The 27,271-nt window shown below is 54.9% G+C and overlaps 2 protein-coding genes across 2 annotated transcripts; both read right to left on the bottom strand.

Annotated features, from left to right (window-relative positions):
• Positions 1 to 122: 122 nt before the first annotated feature.
• Positions 123 to 7,788, bottom strand: MYPOP (Myb related transcription factor, partner of profilin). Its single transcript, XM_055145413.1, has 3 exons — positions 7,631 to 7,788; positions 6,334 to 6,890; positions 123 to 1,317 (listed from the first exon to the last, which is right to left on the bottom strand). Exons 2-3 carry the CDS (start codon positions 6,836 to 6,838, stop codon positions 698 to 700), a joined length of 1,125 nt encoding a protein of 374 aa, XP_055001388.1. The 5' UTR covers positions 6,839 to 6,890; positions 7,631 to 7,788; the 3' UTR covers positions 123 to 697.
• A 6,651-nt stretch (positions 7,789 to 14,439) lies between these two features.
• NANOS2 (nanos C2HC-type zinc finger 2) lies at positions 14,440 to 14,847 on the bottom strand. Its single transcript, XM_004607720.1, has one exon. It carries the CDS (start codon positions 14,845 to 14,847, stop codon positions 14,440 to 14,442), a length of 408 nt encoding a protein of 135 aa, XP_004607777.1.
• Between the last annotated feature and the right edge of the window lie 12,424 nt (positions 14,848 to 27,271).

A 27,271-nucleotide genomic window follows, 5' to 3' on the forward strand; every position in this document is an offset into this window, starting at 1 on the left:
ACTTATTTGTTGCTTTAGAGACGCTGTGACAGGGGCCACTGGGAACCCAGGAGGGGAGTCAAGGGTGGGGCACTGGAGAGATTGTGGGGGGATCCAGGTCTGTCCCACACTGCGCCCCAAGCAACTGTATGAAAAATAAGTTTATTGATATCACCATTGGGGAGCCCTGGGAGGCTGAGGGCGCTCCCTGGACGCCAGTGAGAGTCGCTTCTCTCCCACAGGCACCCCTCTGCCCCGTTCTGATCTCCTGAGTCCTGATTTGTCTCCCCAAGTCCAGGTGGGGCACAACCCCTCCCCCCAATTCCCTCCGCGGGGTCGATTCTCTTCAAGTCAAGGCCAGGAGCTTTTTTGGGAAGGGAGGTGTGCAGACCCGAGAGGGGTCCCCTGTGCAACCCGCAAAGGGCGATAATAAATAACATCAAATTGATGGCTTCAAAGTCGGGGTGGGGTTAGCAGCCAGGCGAACAGCGCTGTACTGGAGAGGCGGGGGGGGGGGGAGTGGGGGGGGCGGGGGGACTCTTGGACCGCCCCCCACCGAGAATCAGGCACTAACTAGTACAGGGGCAGGGCGGTGCTCGCGCCCCTGCAGCAGGGAGCCGGGGTGCAGCCAGGGTGGGGGCGCTCCTCCGTCGGCAAGCTGTGGGGAGAAGGCGAAGGCTGGAGTGCAGAGAAGCTGGAGCCCGGACCGGGGCGGGTGTCAGGGCGCTTTCCATCGCCCCCGCCGCTTGCGCGTGGGGAACCCTTTTCTCCTCTTGTGGGGGGGCGAGTCGGGGGGCGGCAGCGGGGCCAGGGGGGGCCGGGCCCCTCCCTCCTCGCTCCTCGGGGAGACGATCACACCCCTGGCCGCCACCACGGCCCCATCCACGACAGCGGCCACCACGGACACGGGTTCGGGGGTCATCTCCACCTTGGGGACGGGCGCGGGAGGGGGCGGCCTGGGGGGTGTCGGGGGCGGCGGCGGCGGCGGCGGCGGGGGCGGCGGGTCGCTGGGGGCTCCGGGCAGCAGCGGCAGCAGCGCGCTCAGGGCCTCGCTCAGCTTGGCCAGGCCCTGGCGCAGGGTGCCCGCCAGCTCGCGGATGGCATCGGCCGTCTCCTGCTGCGCGCGCAGCAAGTCCAGCGCGGGGTCGGGGGCCGACGGGGCGGCCGGCGGCGGGGGGCTGGGGGCCGGCCGGCCTGCGGTGGCGGGGCCCTGCGCGGGGGCTGGGGGCGGGGTCTCGCGCTCTTTGACCGGTAAGCAGACCCCCTCGTGGGGCCTGGCTGCAGGGCGAACCCAGGGATCTGGGCTCCTGGAGCCCCCCTTGCTGTGGGCTGGTGTATCTGTACAGGAGAGAAGAGGGGACAGGGTGAGTGACCCCACGATTGTCCAATTTACCCGGAGCGACTTATACCCAGCGGGGAGGGGGGAACCCCAAAGCCCCCGTGCCTAAGAAGGATCTGATCCATGGCTGGGATGTCAGAGCGGTACCCAGGGACAACAGCCAACTCAGCAACTCAGCAATCACCGGGCTGGGAAAGGCTGGGGCAACCAGCATCCCAGAAGTGCCGGGTGTGTGTGTATGTGTGTTGTCCTGATTCATACCTAGAGGCAGTATTCTAGAAGTCTCTGGACCAGAGACATAGTATAGAGGGGCTCAGGAGAGGCACATGGCTGGGAAACTGGGAACAGGGGTGTTCCCTGGGGTTCCCCATCTCTTCAGGCACGAGTATTTCTTGGTTTTGTTTGGGGGAGAAACTTGGGTGACCTCTAAATCAGGAGGAAAGTCTTTGCACCCAGGGCCCAGATGCTGGGGGCAGCTGAATCTCGGACCAGCTGTGTGGTCAGCTTGGCCCATCCAAGGGTTCATTTGCCACCATCTCACCGTCCCTGACAGCCGCTGGTCCTCCCCCAGCCGGCTCTGGCTCAGGCACCCCCACTGCTGACAGTGACCACATCCTTGGAGCTACCTTGACCACCTGTTCCTCCTTTTCCCCCAGGGGGCACCTCTGCAGGTAAGTTATTCCTGGCCCAGGAAAGAGGCTCAGGAGCACTATCTGTAAACCAGGGTGCAGTTCCCGGCACCGCAGGGCCCCAAATCCAAACAGATTTAGGGTTTGGAGAAACAGGACAGTTTTTTTTTTTTTTTTTTTTGCTTTTTGGGTCACACCCGGTGATGCACAGGGGTTACTCTTGGCTCATGCACTCAGAAGTCACTCCTGGTGGTGCTTGGGGGACTAAATGGGATGCCGAGGATCGAACCCGGGTCGGCCACGTGCAAGGCAAACACCCTACCCACTATGCTATCGCTCTAGCCCAGGACAGATTTTCAAGCCCTTACCTGTCTAATCCCGCATTGCCTGCCCCCCACCCCCCACACCACCAGGAGAGCCCCGGAACACGGTGAGGCCCAACCACTTCCCTGCCCCCCTCAAAAATAAAAACCAAAAACTCAGGTCAGAGAGACAGAGAGATGTTGCCTTGACACACAGCTGACCCTGTGTTTCTCTCAGCAGTGTATATGGTCCACTGAGCAGAGCCAGGACAAAGCCCTAAGCGCTGCCAGGTAAGGACCCAAACAAACACCCTCCCCCCCAAAACAGTCCAGCTTCTATCAACTCTTTGCCCCCCCCCAACCTGCCCTCACCTCCCACCCCTCCATGTCCCACCTGAACACTTACGTGGAGGCCTGCCTCTAGGGATTTAGAGAAGGCTGGGCCTCTCCAGCCCTGAAGGCCAGGGGTCCAGCATCCCTGGACTGCAGGAGTGGGCAGAGCTGAGAGGATGGAGAGGCAGGGTCACGGCCACCTTTCCCAGCAAGACCTAAGGTGGGCTATGCCCTTCCGTCCTCCAAAGCCTTCTGGCCAGGTGTAGGGAGTCAGTGCCATCAGTATCAGCCCATTTTACAGAAAGGTGACTTGAGGCTCGAATGGGGATGCCCGAGTTGGGAATGGCAGAAGAGGCCTTTGAACCCAAGCAGGCGCCAGAGTCCAGATGCTTTATTTTGCCTGTTTAGGTTGGTTGGTTGGATACCAAGCTACTCCTGGCTTGGTGTCCAGGGACAATCCTTTGGCAGGGATCCAAACTGAGTCCGGCATGCAAAGCCTGCACTCCAGCCTTTTGGAGCCTCTCTCTGGCCCTGAGTCCATGTTTGTTTGGGGGCCACGCCCAGTGATGCTCAGGGCTTATTCCTGGCTCTGCACTCAGGGATCACTCCTGGTGATGCTCCGGGACTTTTTATGAGGGATGCCGGGGATCGGACCAGGTCGGCCGCAGGCAAGGCCGGAGCCCTTCCTGCTGTATGATGGCTCTGAGCCGAGGCTGTGTGTTTTTTTGTTTGTTTGTTTGTTTTGCTTTTTGGGTCACACCTGGCGATGCACAGGGGTTACTCCCGGCTTGTGCACTCAGGAATCACTCCTGACAGTGCTCAGGGAACCATATGGGATGCTGGCAATCGAACCCTGGTCGGCAAACGCCCTACCTGCTGTGCTATTGCTCCAGCCCGAGGCTGTGTTTTTAACTGTTTCTTGACCATGGCCTGTGGGACTGTGTTGAATCTCTTGCATGGGGAAAGCCGCTTGAAAACACGACTACTCCTGTCTACCGAGTAATTATGAAGAGGGTCTCCGGGCCTCCTGCCCACATAGGCCACTGAGAGGTCAACATCTTTGGACCTCAGTTTGCCCACCTTGTAAATGGGTATGTCTTTGGGTTGAACCAAGGGAACCAGCGCCTGAACACTGCCTTATGGAGTATTACAGGGAGGCATTTGCTACATGGGCAGGATCTGGAACCAGGCCCAGCACACTGGAAGCGCCCAGTGTACCTTTTCTTTCAAATAATACTGGACCAGAAGCAATAGAGCCCATCCATCCATCCAGTGGGCTACCCCAGGAGGCCCTCTGATTCAGACTGCTCAGCAGTTTCTACAGGAAAGGGGGTAATCCCTGCCTGAGTCTAATCATCATCCCTGCCCCAGGGCCTTTGCACAAACTGTTTCTGCTTGTCCTAGTAAGTGTTCTTTCCCCTTTCCATGCCCTCTGGGCATAATCTCTGCGCTCAGCCACCTGCTCAGAGAGGCCCTCCGGAAGAGCCTGTTTTGCAGCAGCCTCACACCCCACTTCCTTCTACTTATCTCCACCTCAACATGCTTTTTCTTCTTCCTTCTTCTCACCTCCTGGAAAATGGTCTGTTTGGAGAGTTTGCTTGTTTGGGCTTTGTCCCCCTAACGCTGATGTCAGCTCCACCAAGAAAATGTTTTTTTCCTCCATCAGCTTCCCAGCGTGGACCAAAGTGCCTGTCTTCAAACAGGGACTCAATGACTATGTATTGAATGGATGGCTGGAAAAATAGGAGATTGTACTGGGCTTTTTTGCTTGTTGTTTTGGGGCCACACCTGGCTCTGTGCTCATGGAACCATATGGGGTGCCAGGAACTAGACCCGGGCCGGCAGTACCCTCCCAGGCCTCTTGAAATGTGATTTGGACACAACCTGTGTTTTGTGTTCCAGCTCTCCCGTGCCCTTGCTGTGTGCCCTCGGCTGGGTGAATGGGCCTCTCTGAAGGACTGGTGCCTGAGCTGGCTTGCTGGATGATGCCCAGATGTCCACGGTTCCCTCTCCCTGCCTTTCTCATGGGGCTCTTTCGTGGCACCACACTTCCTCCTAACCCCCCTCCCCCCCAATACACACTTAGAATCACACTTATGAGTGATAGCACAGCAGGGAGGGCGCTTGCCTTGCATGCAGCCTACCTGGCTTCAGTCCCCAGCATCCCGTACAGTTCCCCCATACCCACCAGGAGTAATTCCTGAGTACAGAGTCAGGAGTGACTCATGAGCAACAACAGGTGTGATTCCCCCCCCCCAAAAAAAAAGTAAAAATAAAACACTCCACAGTTTAGTTGAAAAGCACCTGTGCCCTCCTGCCCTGTCTGACCCCAGCTCAAACCATTCATCTGGGGGCTGGAGCAATAGCACAGCGGGTAGGGCGTTTGCCTTGCACGCGGCCAATCCAAGTTCGATTCCCAGCATCCCATAGGGTCCCCTGAGCACCGCCAGGAGTAATTCCTGAGTGCAGAGCCAGGAGTAACCCCTGTGCATCGCCAGGTGTGACCCAAAAAGAAAAACAAAACAAAACAAAACCCATTCATCTTCTTAGTCTTTCCATTCTCCCTGCCCTTACTCCCCCCAACTGGGAAACTTTACTCAGTTCCCTCAGCTGGCCAGCTTTCTGGATTTTTAGCCTTTACCCAGGCTGGTCCTTTCTACTGTCCCCAGCTATCTGCCTCCTCCCTGTTGGTCGCACAGTTCTGCCTCCTCCTCCAGGAAGCCCTCCTGGAATTCCACAGATGAGATAGGGTAGCCCAGCTGGACTGGGATAGGGAGGGGCACGTGGCCCAACCCTCCAGCATCGTGCGCCCCACCCCCACTGAACTGTGATTCCCAGGAGGGCAGGGCTGTTCCCCCTTACACTACCCCTGCATTGGTCAGGTTGAGAGGCGGGTGGGAGTGGGGGGAAAGGAATAAAAAGCCAGAGCGCAGGCACAGGGAGAGGTCTGTGTCCTCTGCCCCGCATCCTCCTCCACTTGGGTGGTGACCTTGGGAGAGTTACCAAGCCTCGGGTGTGTGTTTAAATAGTGAAACCGGGAGCCTTGTGGTGGGAGTAGTCAGTCCAGAGCAGCCTCTGGGGCGAGAGGGTGGTACGCAGAGACACTGCTCACCGCTGTCTGGGAAGGGTAAATCTTCAGTCTCTCCTCACCCTCCAGCCCCCCACCCTCATTTATTTCTGATTTCTTGCTGCCGTGGGGCGCCCCCTGCACTGCTTTGGTCCCTCCCAGCACTGAGGGGGCGAGGGGGCTCAGAGCTGGCCTGAACCAGCATGTACTCCAGCCCTGGAACTACCTTCCAGACCCAGACCCCTTTTCCTGCGGTGTCTTTGCCAGCTGGGGGGGAGGGGGGAAGACTGTGTTCCTACTTCCCACCTCCAGGGGTTCTGTCCTCGATGGGACTTTGGGGTGTGTGTGTGGGGGGGGGTTGCTGCAACCCTACAGAGTTAGCCGTAGACCCAAGGAACGTCGCCTCATGTTTTGGAACCTGAGTTTCCCCAGGTCAAAGGAAGGCAGAAAAAAAAAAAAAAGCACACACCGTTCCATCCCGGACTCCCCCACGGGGTCCCCCGAGCCTCTGCGAGAAGGGAAGCCTGAGCGCAGAGCCTGGAGTCAACCCTGAGCAGCGCTGGGGTGGCCCCAAGCTAAGGAAGGGCAGCGCTCACTCCCGGGAGAGCAGGGTGGAGGAGCAGCGTCCCGGGGGACCCGAGGGGACTGCCCCTTTGCGCGAAGGGGAGCCCGGGAGGAACTCACCTGCCCGGCGCTCCGCCCTGCGGTCCTCAGAGCACGTCGAGCGCGGGACGCAGGCACTTGGGGCGGTCGGCTGGGAGGCAGCGGCTGCCGCCGGCGGCGGCGGCTCGGTCCCGGCCCCCGCGCCGGGCCCCGCCAGCCCGGGCCCCAGGATGGCAAAGATGGTCTCCTCCTCGGCGGAGAAGGCTTCGTCGGCGGCGGGCCCGGCGCCCTGCGTGGAGTGCGGCACGCGCGCCAGCTTCTCCTTGGTGCGGCGCTTGAAGTCGTTCCAGCGCTTCTGCACCTCCTGGCCGGTGCGTTTCCAGCTGGTGATGCCGTTGATCTTGGCGGCGATGCCGTCCCACACGCGCCGCCGCTCAGCCACGCTCACCCGACGGCTCTGCGCGCCGTAGAGCTGCGGGTAGTGGGCGCGCACCTCGCGGATCAGGATCTGGTTCTCCTCGAACGAGAAGCGCGGCTTGCGCAGCCGGGTGGTCTCTTCCGCTTCGCCCGCCGCCGCCGAGGCCATGGCGCCCCCCGACGCCGCCGTCCGGCCGCCTGGCGCATGGGGGGCGCCGGTGCTGCGGGCACAGGGCGCACGGCTCTGGCGCGGGGGGACCCCGGCGTCCCACCACCGCCCGCCCCACCCGGGATGCCCGGACACCGGCTCCTACGTCCCCGGGGCCGGGTGGGGGCGCTGAACCGTGGGGGGGAGTCATGTAGCCTATTAATAGCGGACCCCGGCGCGCGCTCATCTGGGGCGCCGAGCGGCGCAAAGTACCATTTCGAGGAGTTGATGGAAACGCGGCGGGCGCGGGGCGGGGGAGGGTCGGGAGAGGCGGAGGGAAACGAGGGAGATGGGGGGGGGGGGCTGTGTGCAGGAATTGGAGACTAGGGGCACAGAAGGATGCGGGAAGGAAAGAGAATGGGGGTGTCTCGGGAGTCGAAAAAGCATGGAGGCGAGCGGGGTAACGAGCTGCTGAAGGGGAGATGCAGCAAGAAGGGGGTATCTGGAGCATAGGGGCGCTCGGGGGGCTCCGGGGCATCGGGACCGCTATGACAAGGGGCCCTCGGAGGGGATGCCCAGGCATCAAAGAGGACTTAGAGGCTCCTACGACAGCGGAGGGGCTGCAACTCTAAAATACTGGGAGATTATGGTCTGCGGGATTGTGGGGGCTCTGGGGGTTACCGGGAATTAAAAGGAGCTTGGGAGGCATAGGGGAGATTCTGGACTAAAAAGGGATTCCGGAGACTACGGGGGTCTTTGGGAAAAATAAGGGCCGCTGAGGGTGGGGACCGAGTCGGGCCGCGGGTCACTCACCGGCGCCGCCGCAGCCCCCGCCTGCCCGTCTGTCAGTCCCGGGCTCCTGCGGCCTCTTCCCTCCCCCCTTCTCCCCACCCCTCGGCCCCGCCCCCGGCCTTTCGGAGAGCCCAGGCGCAGGCGCAACCGGAGCCCGTCGGGCCCCCCAACGCCCTGACGGCGGGGGGTGCGCGGCCGGCCCACGGCGCAAGCGCACACTCGCCCTTCACCGTCCCCGCCGAGTGGCCGGAGCTGCGCAAGCGCCCACTTAGCGCCGCGCGGGGACCCCGGAGCCGCCGCGCGCCACCAAGGCGCACGCGCGAACTCGGCCCCGCGCACGCGCGCGCCTCGCCCTGCGCGGGTCTTCGGACCCGGGACCCGCGACGCTGCGGGGCACTCTGCAGTGCTTGAGGGGCCACCCGGGAGAGGATGGAGAGCGCGGTGGAATCAAGGGGTGTCCGGGCCATTCGGATGCTCAACCAGCTTCTTAGCTCTATACACCTGCCTCGTTTCTCCGGGGGTCCCCAGGGAAAGGTGGCGCTAGAGGGCAGGGGCTTCGTCTCCATGACGACCGCGGGTTGCGGTGGGAAGCGGGTACCACCTGGGTACCCGCCCCCTCAGACCCACCCGGCGCAGCTCGGAGGTGCTTACCACCTATTTCCCCTCGGTGATGGGACACCCTGGGGAGATTCCGCCCCAGTTGGGAGCAGTAACCATGACAACTGTCAACCTTCCAACCTCGGCGGTCTCCATCCTCCATACATTTCTGGCCCGGAGCAAGGAGGAGGAGGAGGAGGAGGAGGAGGAGCGCTCGGCGGGGAGGGTGGGCGACCCTAGCTCTAACGAGACGTCCAGCAAATCCAAGGCAGCAGAAAAGAATCTCTAGCACGGGTTGGGTGAGCTGGGAAGCAGGAGGATGGAGTTTAGCTGGACCAAGAAATGTATAGCTTAGCATCCAGCCCGTGTCTGTCCTCAAGGTCATTCCCGGTGCCGCTTTGGTCTCAAATGCCTATTGACCGCCCAAACAGTTCAGGTTGCAGGAAAGACGCAAATCTCTACCCTCGTGGAACTCGTTTCGGGAGGACCAGGGTATTAGCAAAAGGAGCTAGTGTAAGAAAGGGATAACTACAGCGAACAGGCAAGTAGGAAAAGGGCTGAGGAGTGTGGTTTTCTTAGGGGGGTGTGTGTGTAACTTTAAAATAAGATGGCGAACAGCCCTGGGGGGAGGCACTGAATCATGCCTCGAGCGCTCTTGGACATGTATTGCCAGAAGTGGCTCCCACTAGCCCCATGAGCATTGCTTGAGAAGTTAAAAAGAATAGAAAATCGGGCAGAGTGATAGTACAGTGGGTAGGGCATTTGGCTTGCACGTGGTTGACCCGGGTGCAAGTCCCAGCACTCCGGGTCCTGCCAGGAGTGATCCCTGAGCATAAAGCCAGTAACACTGAGCACCAGTTGGGGGTGGACCAAAGTGACAGTGGCTCAGGTAGAGCAGGTATCTCCCAGCGGGGAAAGGGAGCATGGCGGTTAGGTTAAGTGAAATAGCGGGCGTGGAGAATGACAAAAAAAAGGAGGTGAGGGGCAGGAGCGACAGTACAGAGGGGAGGGTGTTTGCCTTGCATGTGATCAATTCATCTTCTATCCCTGGCTTCCCATATGGTCCCCGAGCACCACCAGGAATTCCTGAGTGCAGCCAGGAGTAGCTCCTGAGCATCGCTGGGTATGACCCAAAAAGCCACCAAAAAAAAAAAAAGTTGAGAGGCCAGGGAGATGGCTCTGAGCAGAGCGCAGGCTTGGCATGCTTGAGGCCCCCAAGGTCAATTCTGGCACTGCCTGGTCCCTGAGCATCACCAGCCAGGTGTGTCTTTGCTCTACGAAAGAGGAGTCCCAGATCTCTCTGAAGTCCTTGGCCTGAGTAATGGGAAGGTTGTAGCTGCAGAAGCAAAGATGCTTAGGGCTGCCAAGGGGCTTCAGAATCTATTTTACCCAAACCCGAGATGCCCCTGAGTCAACCAAAAAAAAAAATCCAAAAAAAAGAGACCAGAGGGGTTGGAGAGATAACATAGATAGTAGCGCTATTATCTTGCATGCGGCCACCATGGGTTCAATCCCTGGCACTACATCGGGTGGTTCTGAGCCCCACAGGAGTGGTCCCTGAGCAAAGAGCCAGAACTAAGCCCTCAGCACCACAGGGTATGACCTCAAAACCAAAAATAGCTTTTTTGTTGTTGTTTTTTGGGTCACACCCTGCAATGCACAGGGGTTCCTCCTGGCTCATGCACTCAGGAATTTCTCCTGGCGGTGCTCGGGGGACCATATGGGATGCTGGGAATCGAACCCGGGTCGGCCGCGTGCAGGGCAAATGCCCTATCCGCTGTGCTATATCGCTCCAGCCCCCAGAACCAAAAATAAATTTAAAATAAATTAAAATAAAAGTAGTGGAGTTCAGGGGCTGGAGTGATAGCACAGCGGGTAGGGTGTTTGCCTTGCACATGGCCAATCCAGGGTTCGATTCCCAGTATCCCATATGGTCCCCCGAGCACCACCAGGAGAAATTCCTGAGTGCATGAGCCAGGAGTTACCCCTGTGCATCGCTGGGTGTGACCCAAAAAGAAAAAAAAAAGTAGAGTTCATGTCCAATTCAATCAGCTTAATCAATGACTGAATAAGTAGCAGTATTCCTACATTAGGGGCTGGAGCGATAGCACAGTGGTTGGGCCTTTTACTCGGCAGACACGTGTTCTATTCCTCCGCCCCTCTCGGAGAGCCCGGCAAGCTACCAAGAGTATGGAGTCTGCACGGCAGAGCCTGGCAAGCTACCCGTGCGTATTGGATATGCCAAAAACAGTAACAATAAGTCTCTCAATGAGAGATGTTACTGGTGCCTGCTCGAGCAAATCAATGAGCAACGGGATGACAGTGACAGTGACTCCTACATTAAAATAATAAATTTTTTAAAAAAAGTTTTAAACATTTAGGGCTGGAGCAATAGCACAGCGGGTAGGGCGCTTGCCTTGCATGCGGCCGACCTGGGTTCAATTCCCAGCATCCCGTATGGTCCCCCCGAGAAATGTCAGGAGTAATTCCTGTGTGAGCCAGGAATAATCCCTATGCATCGCCGGGTGTCACCCAAAAAAAGCAAAAAAAAAAAATTTTTTTTAAACATTTAAAAAAAGAAATGTCAGGGGCTGTAGCGATAGCACAGTGGGTAGGGCGTTTGCCTTGCACGCAGCCTACTCGGGTTTAATTCCCAGCATCCCATATGGTCCCCTAAGCACCGCCAGGGGTACTTCCTGAGTGCAGAGCCAGGAGTAACCCCTGAGCATTGCCAGGTGTGACCCAAAAAGCAAAAAAAAAGAAATGGCAAACAGAATTATCAGAAAATAAATTAGTAAAAGCTAATTTTTGATTGCTATATGATTTTGACCTATGCAAATAGGGAAATTAAAACCATTTAATACAATATAGCAAAATGCCAATTCTCATTTACATAAGTAAGTTTTTAGAATCTAAAATATATTGCATTGGGGCTGGAGTGATAGCACAGCGGGTAGGGCGTTTGCCTTGCACGCTGCCGACCCGGGTTCGATTCCCAGCATCCCATATGGTCCCCTGAGCACCGCCAGGGGTAATTCCTGAGTGCAGAGCCAGGAGTGACCCTTGTGCATCGCCAGGTGTGACCCAAAAAGCAAAAAAATAAATAAATAAATAAATAAAAATAAAATATATTGCATTAAATTTTATTTTATACTTAGATCTCATTATGGTAAGAATCATGTCTTACCTGTCATTAATAAAACTTAAAAAATTAAAAAAAATAAAAGTAAATTATGGGAGCAGCGTGAGGGTACAGTGGTAAGGGGCTTGCCTTGCACAAGGCTGACCCAGATTCAATCCCTGGCATCCCATATGGTGCTCTGAGAACAAAACAGGAGTGATTCCTGAGTGCGGAGCCAGGAGTAAGCCCTGAGCACCGCTGAGTGCAGCACCAAAATAAATCAAAGAGAAAGTTCAGGGATTAATCACTGGGTTGACACACTTCTAAGCCTGGTTCGATCCCTGGCACTGCACAGGGTCCTCAGTAGTGATCTTTGAGGACAGAGTCAGGAGTAAGCCCTGAGCCCCTCTGGGTGTGTTCCCCAAATCCACACCAAATAAACAGCCTGGGCAGTTGCCTGGACTTGAGAGAGGTTTGGTGCTGATCTGACTCAGTTGCCTGTAAGTCTATGGGACTATGATAGAAGAGTCCTTGAGACTGTGGTTCTGAGAGCGGCCTGCAAGGGAGCAGGAAATGTGGCTAGACAAGTAGGGGAAGCTGGGAGAGTCAGATCCAACAGAGAGAAAGGGTCTGCAGCAACAAAATCACTGCCTGCAGGTGAAGGCCAGTGAAGATTGAGGACAGAGCCCCTGGACTAGTGAGTGGGGGGGAGGGCAGGGCGGGGCCGTGAGCGGGTGGGGAAGGAATGAACAGTGGCAGAGAAAAATGACTTGTCTGGAAGGCAGCACTTCGTAGGAAGATGGGAGAGGTGCTGTGTGTTGTGTGTTGCTGGGTGTCCCCAGAAGTGTGTGGGGGGGGGTTCTGCTGAGGGAACAGGAGATAATTGCTGGGATTGTGGTCTCCGGTAGGCAAGAAAGGCCAGATACAGGACAGAAGCGACTGGTCGTCTGTGGAGCAGTTTGGGTTCTCTGGCACCAGGGACCAGGGATGACTCTTGGCCCTGAACGTAAGAATCATCCCTGGCAGGGCACAGGGTGCCAAGGATCAAACCAGGGTTGGCTGCATGTAAGGCAAACATCCTGTATTATTGCTTCAGCCACAGGCCCCTTTGAACAGCCCTCTCCACCCACCTGATCCCATGTCACGTGTGAACCGACTGATGTCAGAGCACCCCCGTGTCCCCGGAAAGTCAGCAGCACAAAGGCAGGGGTCAGCCTTGATCGCTGCCACTGTCCCTCACCATCACACCACACATTCAGCCTGAGTGGTACCTGGAATGAGAATGATGCTTGGGTAGCACTGTCGCACTGTCGTCCCATTGTTCATCGATTTGCTCGAGCGGGCACCAGTAGCGTCTCCATTGTGAGACTTGTTGTTACTGTTTTTGGCATATTGAATACACCACGGGGAACTTGCCAGGCTCTGCCATGTGGGCGGGATACTCTCGGTAGCTTGCTGGGCTCTCTGAGAGAGACGGAGGAATCGAACCCGGGTCAGCTGTGTGCAAGGCAAACGCCCTACTCGCTGTGCTATTGCTCCAGTCCAGTGCTCAGGAAATGTTAGCAAAATGAGGAACAACACAGCAGGCATGGGTATTTCTCTTGAAGTGTGTGTGGGAGGGCTTTTCCGTCACTTTCCATCTGCCCTGGGTGCCCTCAATTAAAAGACTGCCCAAAGAATAAGTTCAGACCATCTCTATTCCTGCCGGAGGGGCAAGGTTGGATAAAGGGCTCTGCTCGTGCATCCAAGTGATAGGACAGTGATGAGGGCACTTGATTTGCACACAGCTGACCCGGGTTTGATATCCGATACCCCATACAATCGCCTGATCCCTGCTAGAGGTGATTCCTGAGCGCTGCTGGGTATGGCACCACAAAACAAAAAAGAGGGGCCCCCAGCGACAGTAAGGCGCCTGCCTTGCACGCGGCAGACAAAGGTTTGATCCCTAGTGTCCCACATGGTCCCTGAGCACCACCAGGAGTGATTCCTGAGTGCAGAGTCAGGAGTAACACCTGAGCATCGCCAGGTGTAGCCCAAAAACAAAAAAGGGGGTGTCTGGGGTCAAAGTGGGGGCTGGGGAGAGACTCAAGAATCAGTGCGGGAGGATGTTTAGGGGAGCACTGCCATCCGGGAGCTTCAGGATCCTTTCCTGCTCCGAACCCTGCTTTCCTCTGCGATGGGGCCAATATGGGCACCCCCCACCCTCCTGATGGGGCCCATGAGAAAAAAAAACACTAGTGATTTCAAAGGTAACGGGAAATGCTCTTTATTCACCAGGGCTCAGTATTGGTGGGGTGCCCCTAAGCCTGGAGCCCCAAACTAAACAACTAAAAATCTGGCTGGGGCTCTTAATTGTTGCTAAAATAAAATCTGGGGGTTTGCCATTCACATCCTGGCAATTTTTTTAGGAGTTTCATGGGCTTCAGTGCTGGAGGAGGTAAACTACAAGTGTTAGAACAAACAAGGATGATTTGGGGGGTTTGAGGGATACCTGCCCTTGGCCCCTCTCTGGGAGGAAGGAGCCCTTTGCTGGGGGGCAGGGATGTGGGGAAACAGAACCAACAGGGACCCACAGTCTGGAAGCTGAAGGGGGTCAGCTCACCCCAAGGCTTTTCCGCCCCCTGAGAAGTCTGTGGAGGCCCCATCTTCTATGCAAATCCCTCTCTCCTCCGATGACCAGGAAGGGCTCCTCAGGGCGCCAGCCAGTCTGTGGTGACATCGTCGCCGAGTCAGGTCTTTGGATGACATCACAGCATGAAGAACGCCGGCCTGGAGGTCCTGAACTTTGGGGGGCTGGAGAGTCGGAGCCAGCCTTGCTCTCTGCCGCCCGAATGTGGAGTTCCACACTGGGGTCGTGATCTGGCCGGAACACAGTCGCCCCTTGGCTGTGGACGCCAAGGGCAGAGCGACTGTCCCCGCCACATCCCAGAAGCGTGAAAACTCCAAAACAGGAGTCTGAGGTCTGCGCAGTGCACGAGCGGGCCCCCGAGGGTTCTGCAGTGCGGCGGGTCCCCAGGATTGAGATGGAGGGTGAAGGCTCCTGTGGACTGGGGCGTGGGGTGGGGGGGATTTGAAGCAGGAGAGGTGGGAAGGGAGAGGCCCCCCGGGGTCCTCAGCGCTTGACCTTGCGGCCAGCCGAGTTCCGTCCACTGCGGCGGTACAGAGACTGCTGGCCCCCATTCAGGGGGCAGTACTTGAGGGTGTGCGCCTGGTCACCGGTGGCCCCGCACAGGGGACACACGTAGTGCCGCAGGATGGGGCACACTACCACACCCTCTGCCGTCTTCAGGTGGTGGGACGCATACACGTGGCGCGACTCCCCGTTGTGTTTGCAGAAGTTACAGAGGGCACCCAGATCTTCTCCGGAACCCCTGGCCGGCCCCAGGGCCTCAGACTCAGCCCTCGGCTCCTCCTCGACCCTTTGGGCCTCTGGCCTTGGCCTCCCAGCATGGATCAGGGCCACCAGCACCTGGTTCAAATTTAAATAGTCCTTCCACATATCAAAGGGGGGGAGCTGCATGGTCCCCAGGCTGGGGCAGTCAGACAGAGGCCAGAGCTGGGGGCCCCCCTGGGGCAACAGCAGGAGAAGGGCTTCTGGAGCAGAGGAGAGCTGCACCCCTCCTTTTATACTCCCCCCAAAGCCCCTTCTAAGCAAAGGTGGAGCTTACTATTTAAAGGGCCAGCTCCCTTCCCAGGACGCCCCTAGCATCTGTATCCCTCACTCAGGGCTGGAAAAGATCCTTCCTTCAGTCTCTGAGCCCTGTTGGACCTCCAAAGGGCTCTGTGACCTTTGATATTCCCACTCTGGGCCTCAGTTTCCCCATCTGTGCCATCAAGTGCCACAACTATTAATGCCCTCCATCCATTCTCCCAAGCTCCAGCCTGAGGCCAGCCTCCCTCCACAGAGTCCAGAGTAGGGCTGGAGTAACAGTACAGTTTAATTGATCCCCAGCATCTCCTATGGTCCCCGAAGCAGTGCCAGGAGTAATTCCTGAGGACAGAGCCAAGAGTAACTCCTAAGCACCGCCAGGTGTGCGCCCCCCACCAAAAAACAAAAAACAACCAAAAAAACAAAATCAAAAACAACCCAACACAGAATGCCAGAGCCTTGGGGCCAGAGAGATATTACAAAGGGCAAATAACTTGGTTTGCACACAGCAGATTTAATCCTGGTCACTGCATAGGGTCCCCTGAGCACCTCTAAGAATGATCCCTGAGCACCACCAGGGATGACAACAAAACAAAATAAAAATTTGTGGTTGTTATGGATCCACCCTCACTCGTGCTCAGGGCTTCCCCTGGATGGAATGGGCTCCCGCACTGCATGCACTCCTTCTCTGAACCAAATACGTGTTTCTCCGCCTAGTGAGACAGTATGGTGGAGAGCACGCTTGTCTTGCACGCGGTTAACCTGGGTTTGATTCCCAGCATCCCATAGGGTCCCCCGAGCTTGAGGGGATGATCCCAGAGCACAGAGCCAGGACCAGTACAGGAAACTCCATCAGAAACCCTGTTTTTCGGGGCTGGAGCGATAGCACAGTGGGTAGGGCATTTGCCTTGCACACGGCCGACCCGGGTTCAATTCCCAGCATCCCATATGGTCCACTGAGAACCGCCAGGAGTAATTCCTGAGTGCAAATCCAGGAATAACCCCTGTGCATCACCAGGTGTGACCAAAAAAGAAAAAAAAAAAAAGAAACCCTGTTTTTCAAATGAGTGATAGGGGCTTGGGAGAGAGGTTTCTTCAAGACGCCCTGATGTGATTGGGAGATCAGAGCTAGAGCTAGGGATGATCTGATCCTGACCCTGGACATCCTTCCTCCCCCAAAGTGGTTAGCAGAAGGTGGGAGTGTGGTGGGATGGAAGGAAGGGGACAGCAGGAGGGGTAGGGGTCTCTGTGACACTGATTAGGGAGGTCAGCCCCCTGTAATGCGCAGGGTCTCCTCAGTTATGTGCTTGAGGGTCACTCCTGGTGATCTCAGGGAACCCTATGCAGCACTGGGGAGGGAACCGGACTACCGCATGAAGGTCAGCACCTTAGCTCCTATACTGCCTCAGCTTTTCCCTTTTATTTTTATTTATTTTGGTTTGGGGGCCACACCCAGAAGTGCTCAGGGTTACTCCTGGGTCTATGCTCAGGGATGACTCCTGGTGGTATTTTTTGAGAGGACACCCCTTGGGGGGGGGGTCGAATCTGGTTTGACCACATACAAGTACCTAAATCTCCGTACTATCTCTTTGGCCCCAGTGTGGCAGATCTTTAGAGAGAAAACTGATGACACTCATCTCTGGTGTGGGACAGACTTGATGACTAGCGGGATCAGGACCCAGTGCTGGAAGACCAGGCCTCCTGGGGACCCGTATGAACCAGGATGGATGTGGCAGAATGAGGACCAGAGACCTAGGGTCTTCAACCAGGTATCTGAGAGGGACTGAGGTCAGGCTGGGTCTCTGATCTCTTCCTTTCAGGGTTTTTTTTTTTTTTTGCATCACACCCAGTGATGCACAGGGGTTAATTCCTGGCTCTGCACTCAGAAATAACTCCTGGCAGTGCTCAGGGGACCATGTGGGATGCTGGGAATCGAACTCGGGTTGGCCGCATGCAAGGCAAACGCCCTACCCGCTGTGCTATCATTCCAGCCCCAGACTGTTGCTTTTAATACCATGTTTTTCTTTTTTCCTTTTTTCTTTCTTTTTTTAAAATTTTTTGATAACTCACCATGAGGTACAGTTAAATACCATGTTTTTCTATTCCCCAACTTGTTTTTTTCCCCAGGACTTTTTTTATTCTTTCGGAGGGGGTTACAGTTCCCCTACCCTCCACAGTTTTTTTGGATGGGCGAGGAATTGAAGGGGCTAAGAGCCCCTGGGCATTGCTGTGCTGGACAGAGGGGAGTGATACTGATGAGAAATTCATCAGCGCGTGCGTGTTTACTGGCTTCCAGTGGAACTCCACCCACACGCTGGATCCTCGATCCTCCGCAGCCCAGACTGGTCTTGTTTACTGTGAATTTCCATCTCATCTTGGGGGTCCGGAGGAACTCAGCTTATAAGGGTGGGAGTCCCTGAGATGGACAAGGAGGGCTAAGGGCGTGGGGAGAAAGGTACTTTTAAAGGAGCCGCCAGGGGGCTGGCGTGATAGCACAGCGGGTAGGGCGTTTGCCTTGCGCGCGCGGTCGGCGGGTTCGATTCCCAGCATCCCATATGGTCCCCCGAGCACTGCCAGGAGTGATTCCTGAGTGCAGAGCCAGGAGTAACCCCTGAGCAACGCTGGGTGTGACCCAAAAAAGCTAAGTAAGTAAATAAATAAATAAATAAAGGAGCTGCCAGGACTCTCTGAGTCGCTGAAGGAAGCACTTGGAGTGACTAGGAAGTGGGCGAGAGTGCAGACCATGGTTTCTCATGCATGACAGGGATGATAGCCCAAGTGGTAGAGCATATGCCTAGCCTGTGTGAGTCCCCAGTTGGATCCCTGACACAGCGTGACCCCCGGGTTCGGTGTAGCCCTGGTGGTCCCCAAGCTTGATAATGAACTGTCAAGCCAGTGCCACGATGGGGAGTGTTTCCAGAACTAACCCTGCCTCCCTGCCTCCCATACCGCTCTGGAGGGTACTGGGAGATTGCATGTGTATGCATTGCATGCCCAGTTCAGTCCCCAGCACCACATGGTTCCTGAGCATTATCCGCAGGAGAATGATGAGGATCTGGTGAGCACAACTGGGTGTGCCCCGCCCCAAACAAAAAATGAAAACAAAAGAAGATAAACCCTCCTGGCAACCCTGTCAAGTAGTTTTCTAATATCCCCATTTTTATTTTGTTTTTTATTTTGGGGAGGTGCTCCTAAGCAGTGCTCAGGATGCTGGCGAGGGTGGGGTTCCCACTGCCAATATTTGGCTCAACAGGCCAGTTCTGGCCCTGTAGTGCCAGGGGTGACTGGGCTATGCTGATAGTTCTCTGACCTTCCAGGGCCACTTGACAATGCTCAGGGACCATTCCATACCAGAGATCTTCCAGCCTTTTTTAATTTGCGAAGACGGCTTAGGCCATCCCAGCAGTGGTCAGGGGCTACTCCCAACTCAATGCGCAGGGGTGACTTCTGTCAGTGCTCAGAAGATCATGCAATACCAGGAACTGAACCTTGGTCTCTTGTTTGCTGAGCCCATTGAGCTATAACCCCAGCCCTAATAGCCCCGATTTTTTGTTGTTTGTTTCTGCCTCACCGAGATGGGAGCAAAGTTTATTCCTAGCTCTATGCTTAGAAATCATCCCTTGAGGAGCATCTTTTTTGCAGGGTTGGGGTTCATATCCGGTGGTGTTCAGGGTTGACTCCTGGCTCTGCACTCAGGGATCACTCCTGGCAGGCTCAGGGGACCATATATGGTGCTGGGGATCGAACCCACGTCAGCTGTATGCAAGGCAAATGCCCCACTTGCTTTACTATTGCTCTGTTTTGGTTTTTTTTTTGGGGTCACACCCGGCAATGCACAGGGGTTACTCCTGGCTCATGCACTCAGGAATTACTCCTGGCGGTGCTCAGGGGACCATATGGGATAATGGGAATCAAACCTGGGTTGACCGCGTGCAAGGCAAATGCCCTACCCGCTGTGTTATTGATCCAGCCCCATATTGCTCTGTTATCTTTTTTTTTTTTCTTTTTTTTTTTTTTTTTTTGCTTTTTGGGTCACACCTGGCGATGCACAGGGGTTACTCCTGGCTCTGCACTCAGGAATTACCCCTGGCAGTGCTCAGGGGACCATATGGGATGCTGGGATTCGAACCCGGGTTGACCGCGTGCAAGGCAAACGCCCTACCCGCTGTGCTATCACTCCAGCCCCTTGCTCTGTTATCTTGAGGAGCATCTTAAAGGTGGTGAGGGAGCCTGGTAGAGACTTCTTGGGGCAGGAGAGACAGTTAATACAAAGGCTCAGAGGCCAGAGCATGACTCCTGTTTCAGGAGGCTTGTGACTCAAAAGGTGAGAGAGACTAGTGGGTTCCTGTGCAGACTTAGCCTTGGCTTTAGTTCTGATCGATTGATTGATTGATTGTCATTTGGGCTATACTCGGCAGTGCTCAATGCTTACTCCTGGCTCTGCACTCAGGAATTACTTCTGGCGGTACTTGGGTGTCCATATGGAATGCTGAGGGATTAAACCCAGATTAGCCGCACGTGCAAGGCAAGAAGCCTTCCAGCTATACTATCTCTCAGGCTTCAGACTGAAATCAGACATGCTGGGAGTAGCTGGCCTCCCTATCTGCTCTGTGTGATGTTCTGACCCTGCAGGGTTGCTTTTTGACATCCTCTTTCCAGACCTCCCTGTCCAGAACACAGAGCTGTGGAAAGGGCAGAATTTTGACTTCTTGGATTCAGCCAAGGCTGTTCCCAACTTCCCAAGAGTTGGAAGGAAGAGACAGGAGGCAGACACCGATATATGAGGTTCTCCAGGACTTCTCCACTCCAGCCTCACAAAAGCTTCTGTACCTGCAGGTTCTCAGTAATGCTACACAGGCACCCCAAACGGGAGTCAGGACTCATATGAACTTTCATCTACAGACCTATTTAAATGAGGTTGGGTGCTAGAAGGGCAGTTGACAGGGCATCTAGAGCATCCTTGGGGTTCCCTCCACCATCCCCGAAGACTGCGATTTCTCCAACAGAGAGCGGAGCCCCCTAGAGGTTAGAAACAGGGTTGTAGCCTATGTTCCAGAACAAGCGTATGCTCTCAGATCTGTCCGCTCTTGTTTATTTAAAATTCTTTCTCTTTCTTTCTTTCTTTCTTTCTTTCTTTCTTTCTTTCTTTCTTTCTTTCTTTCTTTCTTTCTTTCTTTCTTTCTTTCTTTCTTTCTTTCTTTCTTTCTTTCTTTCTTTCTTTCTTTCTTTCTTTCTTTCTTTCTTTCTTTCTTTCTTTCTTTCTTTCTTTCTTTCTTTCTTTCTTTCTTTCCAACACCTATTGGTGCTCAGGGACTACTTCTGCCCCTGTGCACATGATGCTGGGGAGCGAATCAGCATTGATTAAGTTCAAGGCAAGAGCCTTTCTCCTCATACTGGCTCTCCGGCCCTCTTCTGGCCCTCTTCTGTTTTTTATGTCCAAGCAAACCTATTGGTATAACGGGCGGGGGGGGGGCTCTCATCCCTGCTAAATGGAGAGTATTAGTTTACTCTCACTGAGATTTGCGCCCTTCACCTTGTGCTCAAGGCTGCGGCCACGCCCCATGCCCTCGTCCAATCCCAAGCTCCAGATTCCTTAGCCACGCCTCTTCGCTATTTCAAGGCCCGCCCAGGCCCGCCCTCCCACCAAGGCCACTCCTCGCCTTCAGTCCTTTCTGGCCACGCCTCGTTTTCTCTCAGTGTAGCTCCGCCTCCTGCCGGGTGGGGGCTTGCGCTGCGCCCCGCCTTGGAACGGGAATGTAGTGTGAGGAAGCATCCTGGCTGCAGGGATTGGAGTGATAGTACAGCGGATAGGGCGCTTCCCTGGCACACGATGGACCTGAGTTCGATCCCTGGCACCTTCCAGGAGTGCTCCCTGAGCACAAACCAGATTCACAAAACCGAAACAGAGAGAAGAGAAGGCACCTGGGGTGATGTGAGTTATCCTTTGTCAAATGAGGCATATTTGCTCCCATGATCCTCCAAGCACAATTATGTCTTTGGGACCTATAGCTTGAAAGAAAGCAAGCGTTCCGGGCTGTTTTCTTTAAAGCCAGTGGTCAGAATTGGGGGCTTTCCTTTCATTTTCTCTGAAACCTCAGGAGGGTCTGGAGAGAGCCCAACGGGCAGCAGTGCAGGCTTCGCATACGGGAGACAGGGTTCCCCTGAGAACCATTAGGAAAGTACCCCAAGCACTCAGCTGAGGGCAGCCTGAGCACCGCTGGGTGTGCCCCCTAAACGAAAACTAAACAAAAAACAATAGGAAGGAAAAGCAGACATAACTTTCCTCTATCAACACAGGAACTCTGTCTGGGTATCACTTGCTGCCAGGGAAGGAGGGAAAAGGCCAATTAAAGTGAAGGAGGCAGACTTCTGAGCACCACTTCCTGCCAGCCTTCCTGGGTTTCTCTCTTTGGGGATCTTTCTGACTCCCATCCTTCTAGATCTTTCTCTCTTCTATTATTTTTGAGTATGTGGAGGGGGGGGATCTACACCCTGCAGTGTTCAGGACTTATTCCTGGCTCTGCACTCAGGAATCACCCCTGACGGTGCTCATGGAACCATATGGAATGCTGGGAATCGAACCCGGGTCAGCTGCGTGCAAGGCAAACGCCTTCCCTGCTGTGCTATCGCTCCAGCCCCTCCTGCATTTTTCTTTTTCAGGAGGTTTTCTGCTGTGAGTTACTCGGATGCCCCTGCCCTTCACAGTCCTCCAGCATCATTCCCTGATTTCAGGCTGTGAGTTCACGCCTCTCGTCCCATCGGTGTCACTGCAAAGGGTCATTTCAGTTTGTGAATGGGAGGTTAACAGAGGGGTCCCGGGTTACTTTGGGGTCCATGATTGTTAGAAAGGTTTCTTGGAAGTACAGGAGGCAGGCACTTGCTTGCAGCTTACTAGGTTCAATCCCTGGCACCACCGATGGTCGCCTGAGGATAGCTCTGTGCTCTCTCCTGAGCAGAATCAGGAATGGCGCCTGAGCACTGGTGGGTATGGCCCCAGGAAGGAAGGGAGCGAGGGAGAGAGAAGGAGGGAAGGCCGGAAGGCAGGCAGACTGGAAGGAAGGATGACAGGAAGGCAGGTACGTAGGCAGGAATGGCTTCTCCAGGCCTTTCCCTGTGCAGCCTGTGTTAGTTGTGGCAGAGACAGCAGCACACAGCCATCTTCGAGCCCAATAGTAGCACCACATGTGGAGTGTATGTCTCGCATGTATGAGACCCCATGTTTTGTTTTGTATTTTGGGGGTAACCACACCTCGAAGTGCTCAAGGCTTACTCCTGGCAGTGCTCAGGAGACCATATGGGATGAACCTGTGCTGGCTGCGTGGAAAGTGCCTTACTGTGCACCATTGCCTTCAGCCCCCAGACCCTGTGTTTTGATGCTCCGCACACACTCCTTTCCTGCACAGTTAGGAACCTCTGCTTGTTTTTTTTTCTTCTTTTTGGGTCACACCCGGCGATGATGCTCAGGGGTTACTCCTGGCTCTGCACTCAGGAACCACCCCTGGTGGTGCTTGGGGGACCATATGGGATGCTGGGGATTGAACCCAGGTTGGCCGTGTGCAAGGCAAACGCCCTACCTACTGTGCTATCACTCCGGCCCCTAGGAACCTCTGCTTTTGACTCATATTAGACTGATTTTTTGTTTGTTTGTTTTGGGGGACGCACACCCACACTCAGGGTTTACTCCTGGGTCTGCATGAGTAGGAATTGCTCCTGGCAAGCTTAGGGGACCATGGTGGGTGCTGAGGCTCAAAGGTGAGTTGACTGCATGCAAGGCAAATGCCCTCCCTCTACTATGGCTCCGGCCCCTCCACATTGGACTGTTGTGTGAGCAGAAACTAGCCAACTGTTGCCCTAAGCCGCAGACATTCAAGGTTCAATTGTTCCTCCTCTTACCTTGTCCTGGTATCCATGCCCTGTGACTCTTCCCCACATGGCCACCAGAGGGAGCCTGTAAAAGCCCAGGTTGGAACACACCTCAGGCTTTTTTCTCCAAGTTTTCCCCAGACCCCTAATGGCTAACAACATTGGGGCTGGAGCCATCGGGTACAGCAGGTAGGGCATTTGCCTTGCATGTGGCTGACCCGGGTTCTATTTCCAGCATCCCCTATGGTCCCCTGAGCACCGCCAGGAGTAATTCCTGAGTGCATGAGCCAGGAGTAACCCCTGTGCATCGCCAGGTGTGACCCAAAAAGAAAAAAAAAAGTAGTACCATAGCACTTTCACCCCAGGGCCTTTGCATTTGCAGTCTGCCTGCTCACTGCCACCTTTCCTCTTTGAGTAAAGCCCATTTATCCACAGTAGTGAAAATTGCAGTACCAGAGTGCAGAGCCAGGAGTAACCCTGAGCATTTTGGGGTGTGGCCCCATAAAAAACAAAGATAATTGCAGTGTCTCTACTCTGCCTCATTTTTCTTCATGAAATGCATCATTTCCTGTGTGGTATAGTTACTTATCGATCTTTATTGTCTGTTTTCCCCAGTGGAGCATTAGTTCCCCAGGAGAGGGAAATCTTTTCTTTCTTTCTTTCTTTCTTTCTTTCTTTCTTTCTTTCTTTCTTTCTTTCTTTCTTTCTTTCTTTCTTTCTTTCTTTCTTTCTTTCTTTCTTTCTTTCTTTCTTTCTTTCTTTCTTTTCTTTCTTTCTCACCCCCGGCGATGCACAGGGGTTACTCCTAGCTCATGCACTCAGGAATTACCCCTGGCGGTGCTCAGGGGACCATATGGGATGCTGGGAATCAAACCCGGTCGGCCACGTGCAAGGCAAACGCCCTATCCTCTGTGCTATCATTCCAGAAATTCATTATTTCTACTGTTCTCCAGTGTACCCAACAGTGCCTGACCCATGGTAGGAGCTCAAGACAGTATTTCCTTTTGAATGACCACGTGTTTCTAGAAAAGGATGAGATCTCTTTTCCCAACTGTTGTAATATCCTGGCAGAAGGAGCAGGGGAGGCCCGGGTGGACAACACGAATTGTATTCAGGGGGTGGAGCAATACAGCAGGGAGGGTGTTTGCCTTGCATGCCGCCAACCTGGGTTCTATCCCTTGTATCCCATATGGTTCCCCAAGCACTGCCAGAAGTAATTCCTAAGGGCAGAACTGGGAGTAAGCCTTGAGCACTGCAAGGTGTGATCCTCCCCCACCAAAAAAAAAAAAAAAAGAATTGTGTTCAATTACATTTGGCCAGTGGAGTCTGGGGGGGGGGAGGGTGTTTATTCCTCTCCTCCAATCTACCTCTGTTCCTGCAGCTCTAGCTGAATTAAAAAAAATTTTTTTTTGCTTTTTGGGTCACACCCGGCATTGCACAGGGGTTACTCCTGGCTCATGCACTCAGGAATTACTCCTGGCGGTGCTCGGGGGAACATATGGGATACTGGGGATCGAACCCGGGTCGGCCGCGTGCAAGGCAAACGCCCTACCAGCTGTGCTATGGCTCCAGCCCCTCTAGCTGAATATTAACCTGGATTGTCCCACCTGCAAGGAGAGGGGCTGAGAAATGGCAATTTGGGTTCCCTTTATGGCTCATCTGGGGACCCGGAGACACCCCTGTTTTCCATGCCTGCCAGTTTAGAGCCTCTGTTTAATCTGAGAATGTAATGAAAGTGGACAGGGCGACTCCTCAATATAGCAGCTGCAAGTGGGAATGGGACTTTGGGAGGGAGGTGGGAGATAATCACAGGGCTTGGCCAATGACAAATAAGGAGGATGTAGGAGGTCACAGAGACGAAAGGGTTTAAATCATAACCACGAGGGGCTGGAGAGAGTACAGAGGGGCGGGCGCTTGCCTCGCAGGTTGCTCATGCAGTTCCGGTGCCCAGTATCCTATATCGTCCCCCAAGCACTGCCAGGAATAACCGCTGAGCATCTCTGGGTGTGTCCCCAAACCAAAACCAAATAAAAGAAACCATAACCACAACCCCAGACAGAAGAAACAAGGCAAGAAAGGGGATAGGGAGAAAACGTGCCAAATGAATCCTTCAGCCTTTATCCCGTGTAGGTTTATGGAGCGCGCCGGTTTCCGCTACTACAGAGGCTGGTGCAGTAACAACTACAACTCCCAGAATGCCGTGCGGCGGGGTTTCCACCAATTAAATGTCTTCGCGGGAAGCTTGAATTTCTAGGCTTGGTAAGGGAGTGGGATGGTTCTGGCTGGACCTTCGGCGTCGTGGTGCTGCAGGGGGGGCCCCAGTGTCTTTCTAGGGGCTGAGGTAGGGTGCCCTGTCTGTTCTGGCAGGCTCTGGTGCCCCTTGGCTGATGGATCAGAGAAGTGGGCAGAATCAGAGAAGTGAACCAGAGACACCCTCAACCCCCCCAACAGAGACCAGGAGACTGAGGTAGGGATGGAGAAGGATGGAGAGGGGCAGGGATGGAGAGGGCGGGACCCAAGTTTTGATGAGAGACACCCCAGGAAGCCCAGAAGGTATACTAAGGCAGAGAGGAGTGCCAGCAGTGGCCAGAAACTGTCCCAGAGAGCACCCCAGAAGGCTGGAGTCGGGGTGCTAGGAGAGAGGACTCATTCGGGACTGCTGGACACAGGAGGATGGGGCGGGCCAGAATCAGCAGGCCCAGGTAGGGTAGAACATTCTCTGTGCCAGGCCACCTGCCCACCATCACCTGTCATTGGCTTCCAAGGAAGAGCTAGGCCAGGACCCTTTCTTTTCTTTTGGGGGGCCACACCCAGCAGTGCTCAGGGGTTACTCCTGACTCTTGTTCAGGAATTACTCCTGGTGGTGCCCGGGGGGGCACTCTGAGATGGTGGGGGTGGAACCTGTGTTGGCTTGTGCAGGGCAAATGACCTCCCTGCTGTGCTGTTGCTCCAGCCCCTGCCTGCCCCTTCGGGTGTTGGAGACTTGCTGAGCGGAGAGCAAAGAGAAGGGAAGGGAACGAGGAGGGTCTCCCAAGGGAGGGCAACTGAGGAACAGAAAGGGGGAACAGTGGGCAAGAATGGTGAGAGGAGAAATGCAGAGAGAAGATGGCTGGGGGGTAGGGAGAGGGGAGAGGCAGGGGCACATTGGGTGCCATGGGAGAGCGCTGCAACTCAGGGTTTCCAATCCTGGGTGTCTGGGACCTCTGACTTGCTCTTGTGGCTTTATTATTGTCCCTCAGATTTTTTCCCTTTTTTGGGGGGAGTGTGGGGATGTGGCAGGGCAGGGCAGACTCATCTCAGGGCTTATTCCTGATTCTGTGCTCTGGAATCACTTTTTTTTTTTTAAGTTTTTGGGCCTCACTCGATGATGCTCAGGGGTTACTCCTGGCTCTGTACTCAGGGATCTCTCCTGGTTTGGGTTTTAGGGCTACACTCAGTGCTTGGAGGATCATATGGATGCCAGGATGGAACCTGGGTTGGCTGTGTGCAAGGCAAATGCCCTACCTACTGTACTATTATTGCTTCAGCCCCAAAATTGATTTATATATATATATTTTTTCTTTTTGGGTCACACCCGGCGATGCACAGGGGTTACTCCTAGCTCTGCATTCAGAAATTACTCCTGGCGGTGCTCGGGGGACCATATGGAATGCTGGGAATTGAATCCAGGTTGGTCGAGTATGAGGCAAATGCCCTACCTGCTTTGCCATTGCTCCAGCCCCTATTATTTTTTATTTTTTAGGGGAGATTTGGTGTCCACACCTGACAGTGCTTGGGATCGCTCCTGATGGCATTCTGGGGACCCTAGGGCACTAAGGATCAAAGCCAGGCTCCTGCATGCAAAGCAGATATACTCTAGGCCACTGAACCATCTCTCCAGCCTAAAAAAAAATGTTTAATCTAATATTCAAGTCTCACTGGATATATTTATTTATTTATTTATTTGTGGCATAGGAAATTGAGCCCAGGATCTCACACAGGACAGGCCTGTGCCCTTGACACTGAGTCATGTTCCAAAGCCTCGACATCCTTTTTATTTGTTTGGGGGCTACATCTGGCAGGGCTAAGGCGCTATCCTGGCTCTGTGCTCAGGAATTAGGAGTAACCCTGGTGTGCTCAGGGGAACATATGAGAAATGGGGAATTTCCTTCCTCCCTTCCTTCCTCCCTTCCTTCCTCCCTCCCTCCCTCCCTCCCTCCCTCCCTTCCTTCCTTCCTTCCTCCCTCCCTCCCTTCCTTCCTTCCTTCCTCCCTCCCTCCCTCCCTCCCTCCCTCCCTCCCTCCCTTCCTTCCCTTCCTTCCTTCCTTCCTCCCTCCCTCCCTCCCTCCCTCCCTTCCTTCCTTCCTTCCTTCCTCCCTCCCTCCCTCCCTCCCTCCCTTCCTCCCTCCCTTCCTCCCTCCCTCCCTCCCTCCCTCCCTTCCTTCCTTCCTTC

The sequence above is a fragment of the Sorex araneus genome, chromosome 8, assembly GCF_027595985.1.
Source record: "Sorex araneus isolate mSorAra2 chromosome 8, mSorAra2.pri, whole genome shotgun sequence".
In the NCBI taxonomy this organism is placed as follows: domain Eukaryota; kingdom Metazoa; phylum Chordata; class Mammalia; order Eulipotyphla; family Soricidae; genus Sorex; species Sorex araneus.

Bases quoted from the DNA above. Each gene is read 5' to 3' on its own strand.
- MYPOP (XM_055145413.1), bottom strand. From the start codon at position 6,838: ATGGCCTCGGCGGCGGCGGGCGAAGCGGAAGAGACCACCCGGCTGCGC. The intron at 1,318-6,333 runs GTGAGTTCCTCC...TCTCCTGTACAG, and splicing joins CAGGGCGGAGCGCCGGGCAG to ATACACCAGCCCACAGCAAG.
- NANOS2 (XM_004607720.1), bottom strand. From the start codon at position 14,847: ATGCAGCTCCCCCCCTTTGATATGTGGAAGGACTATTTAAATTTGAAC.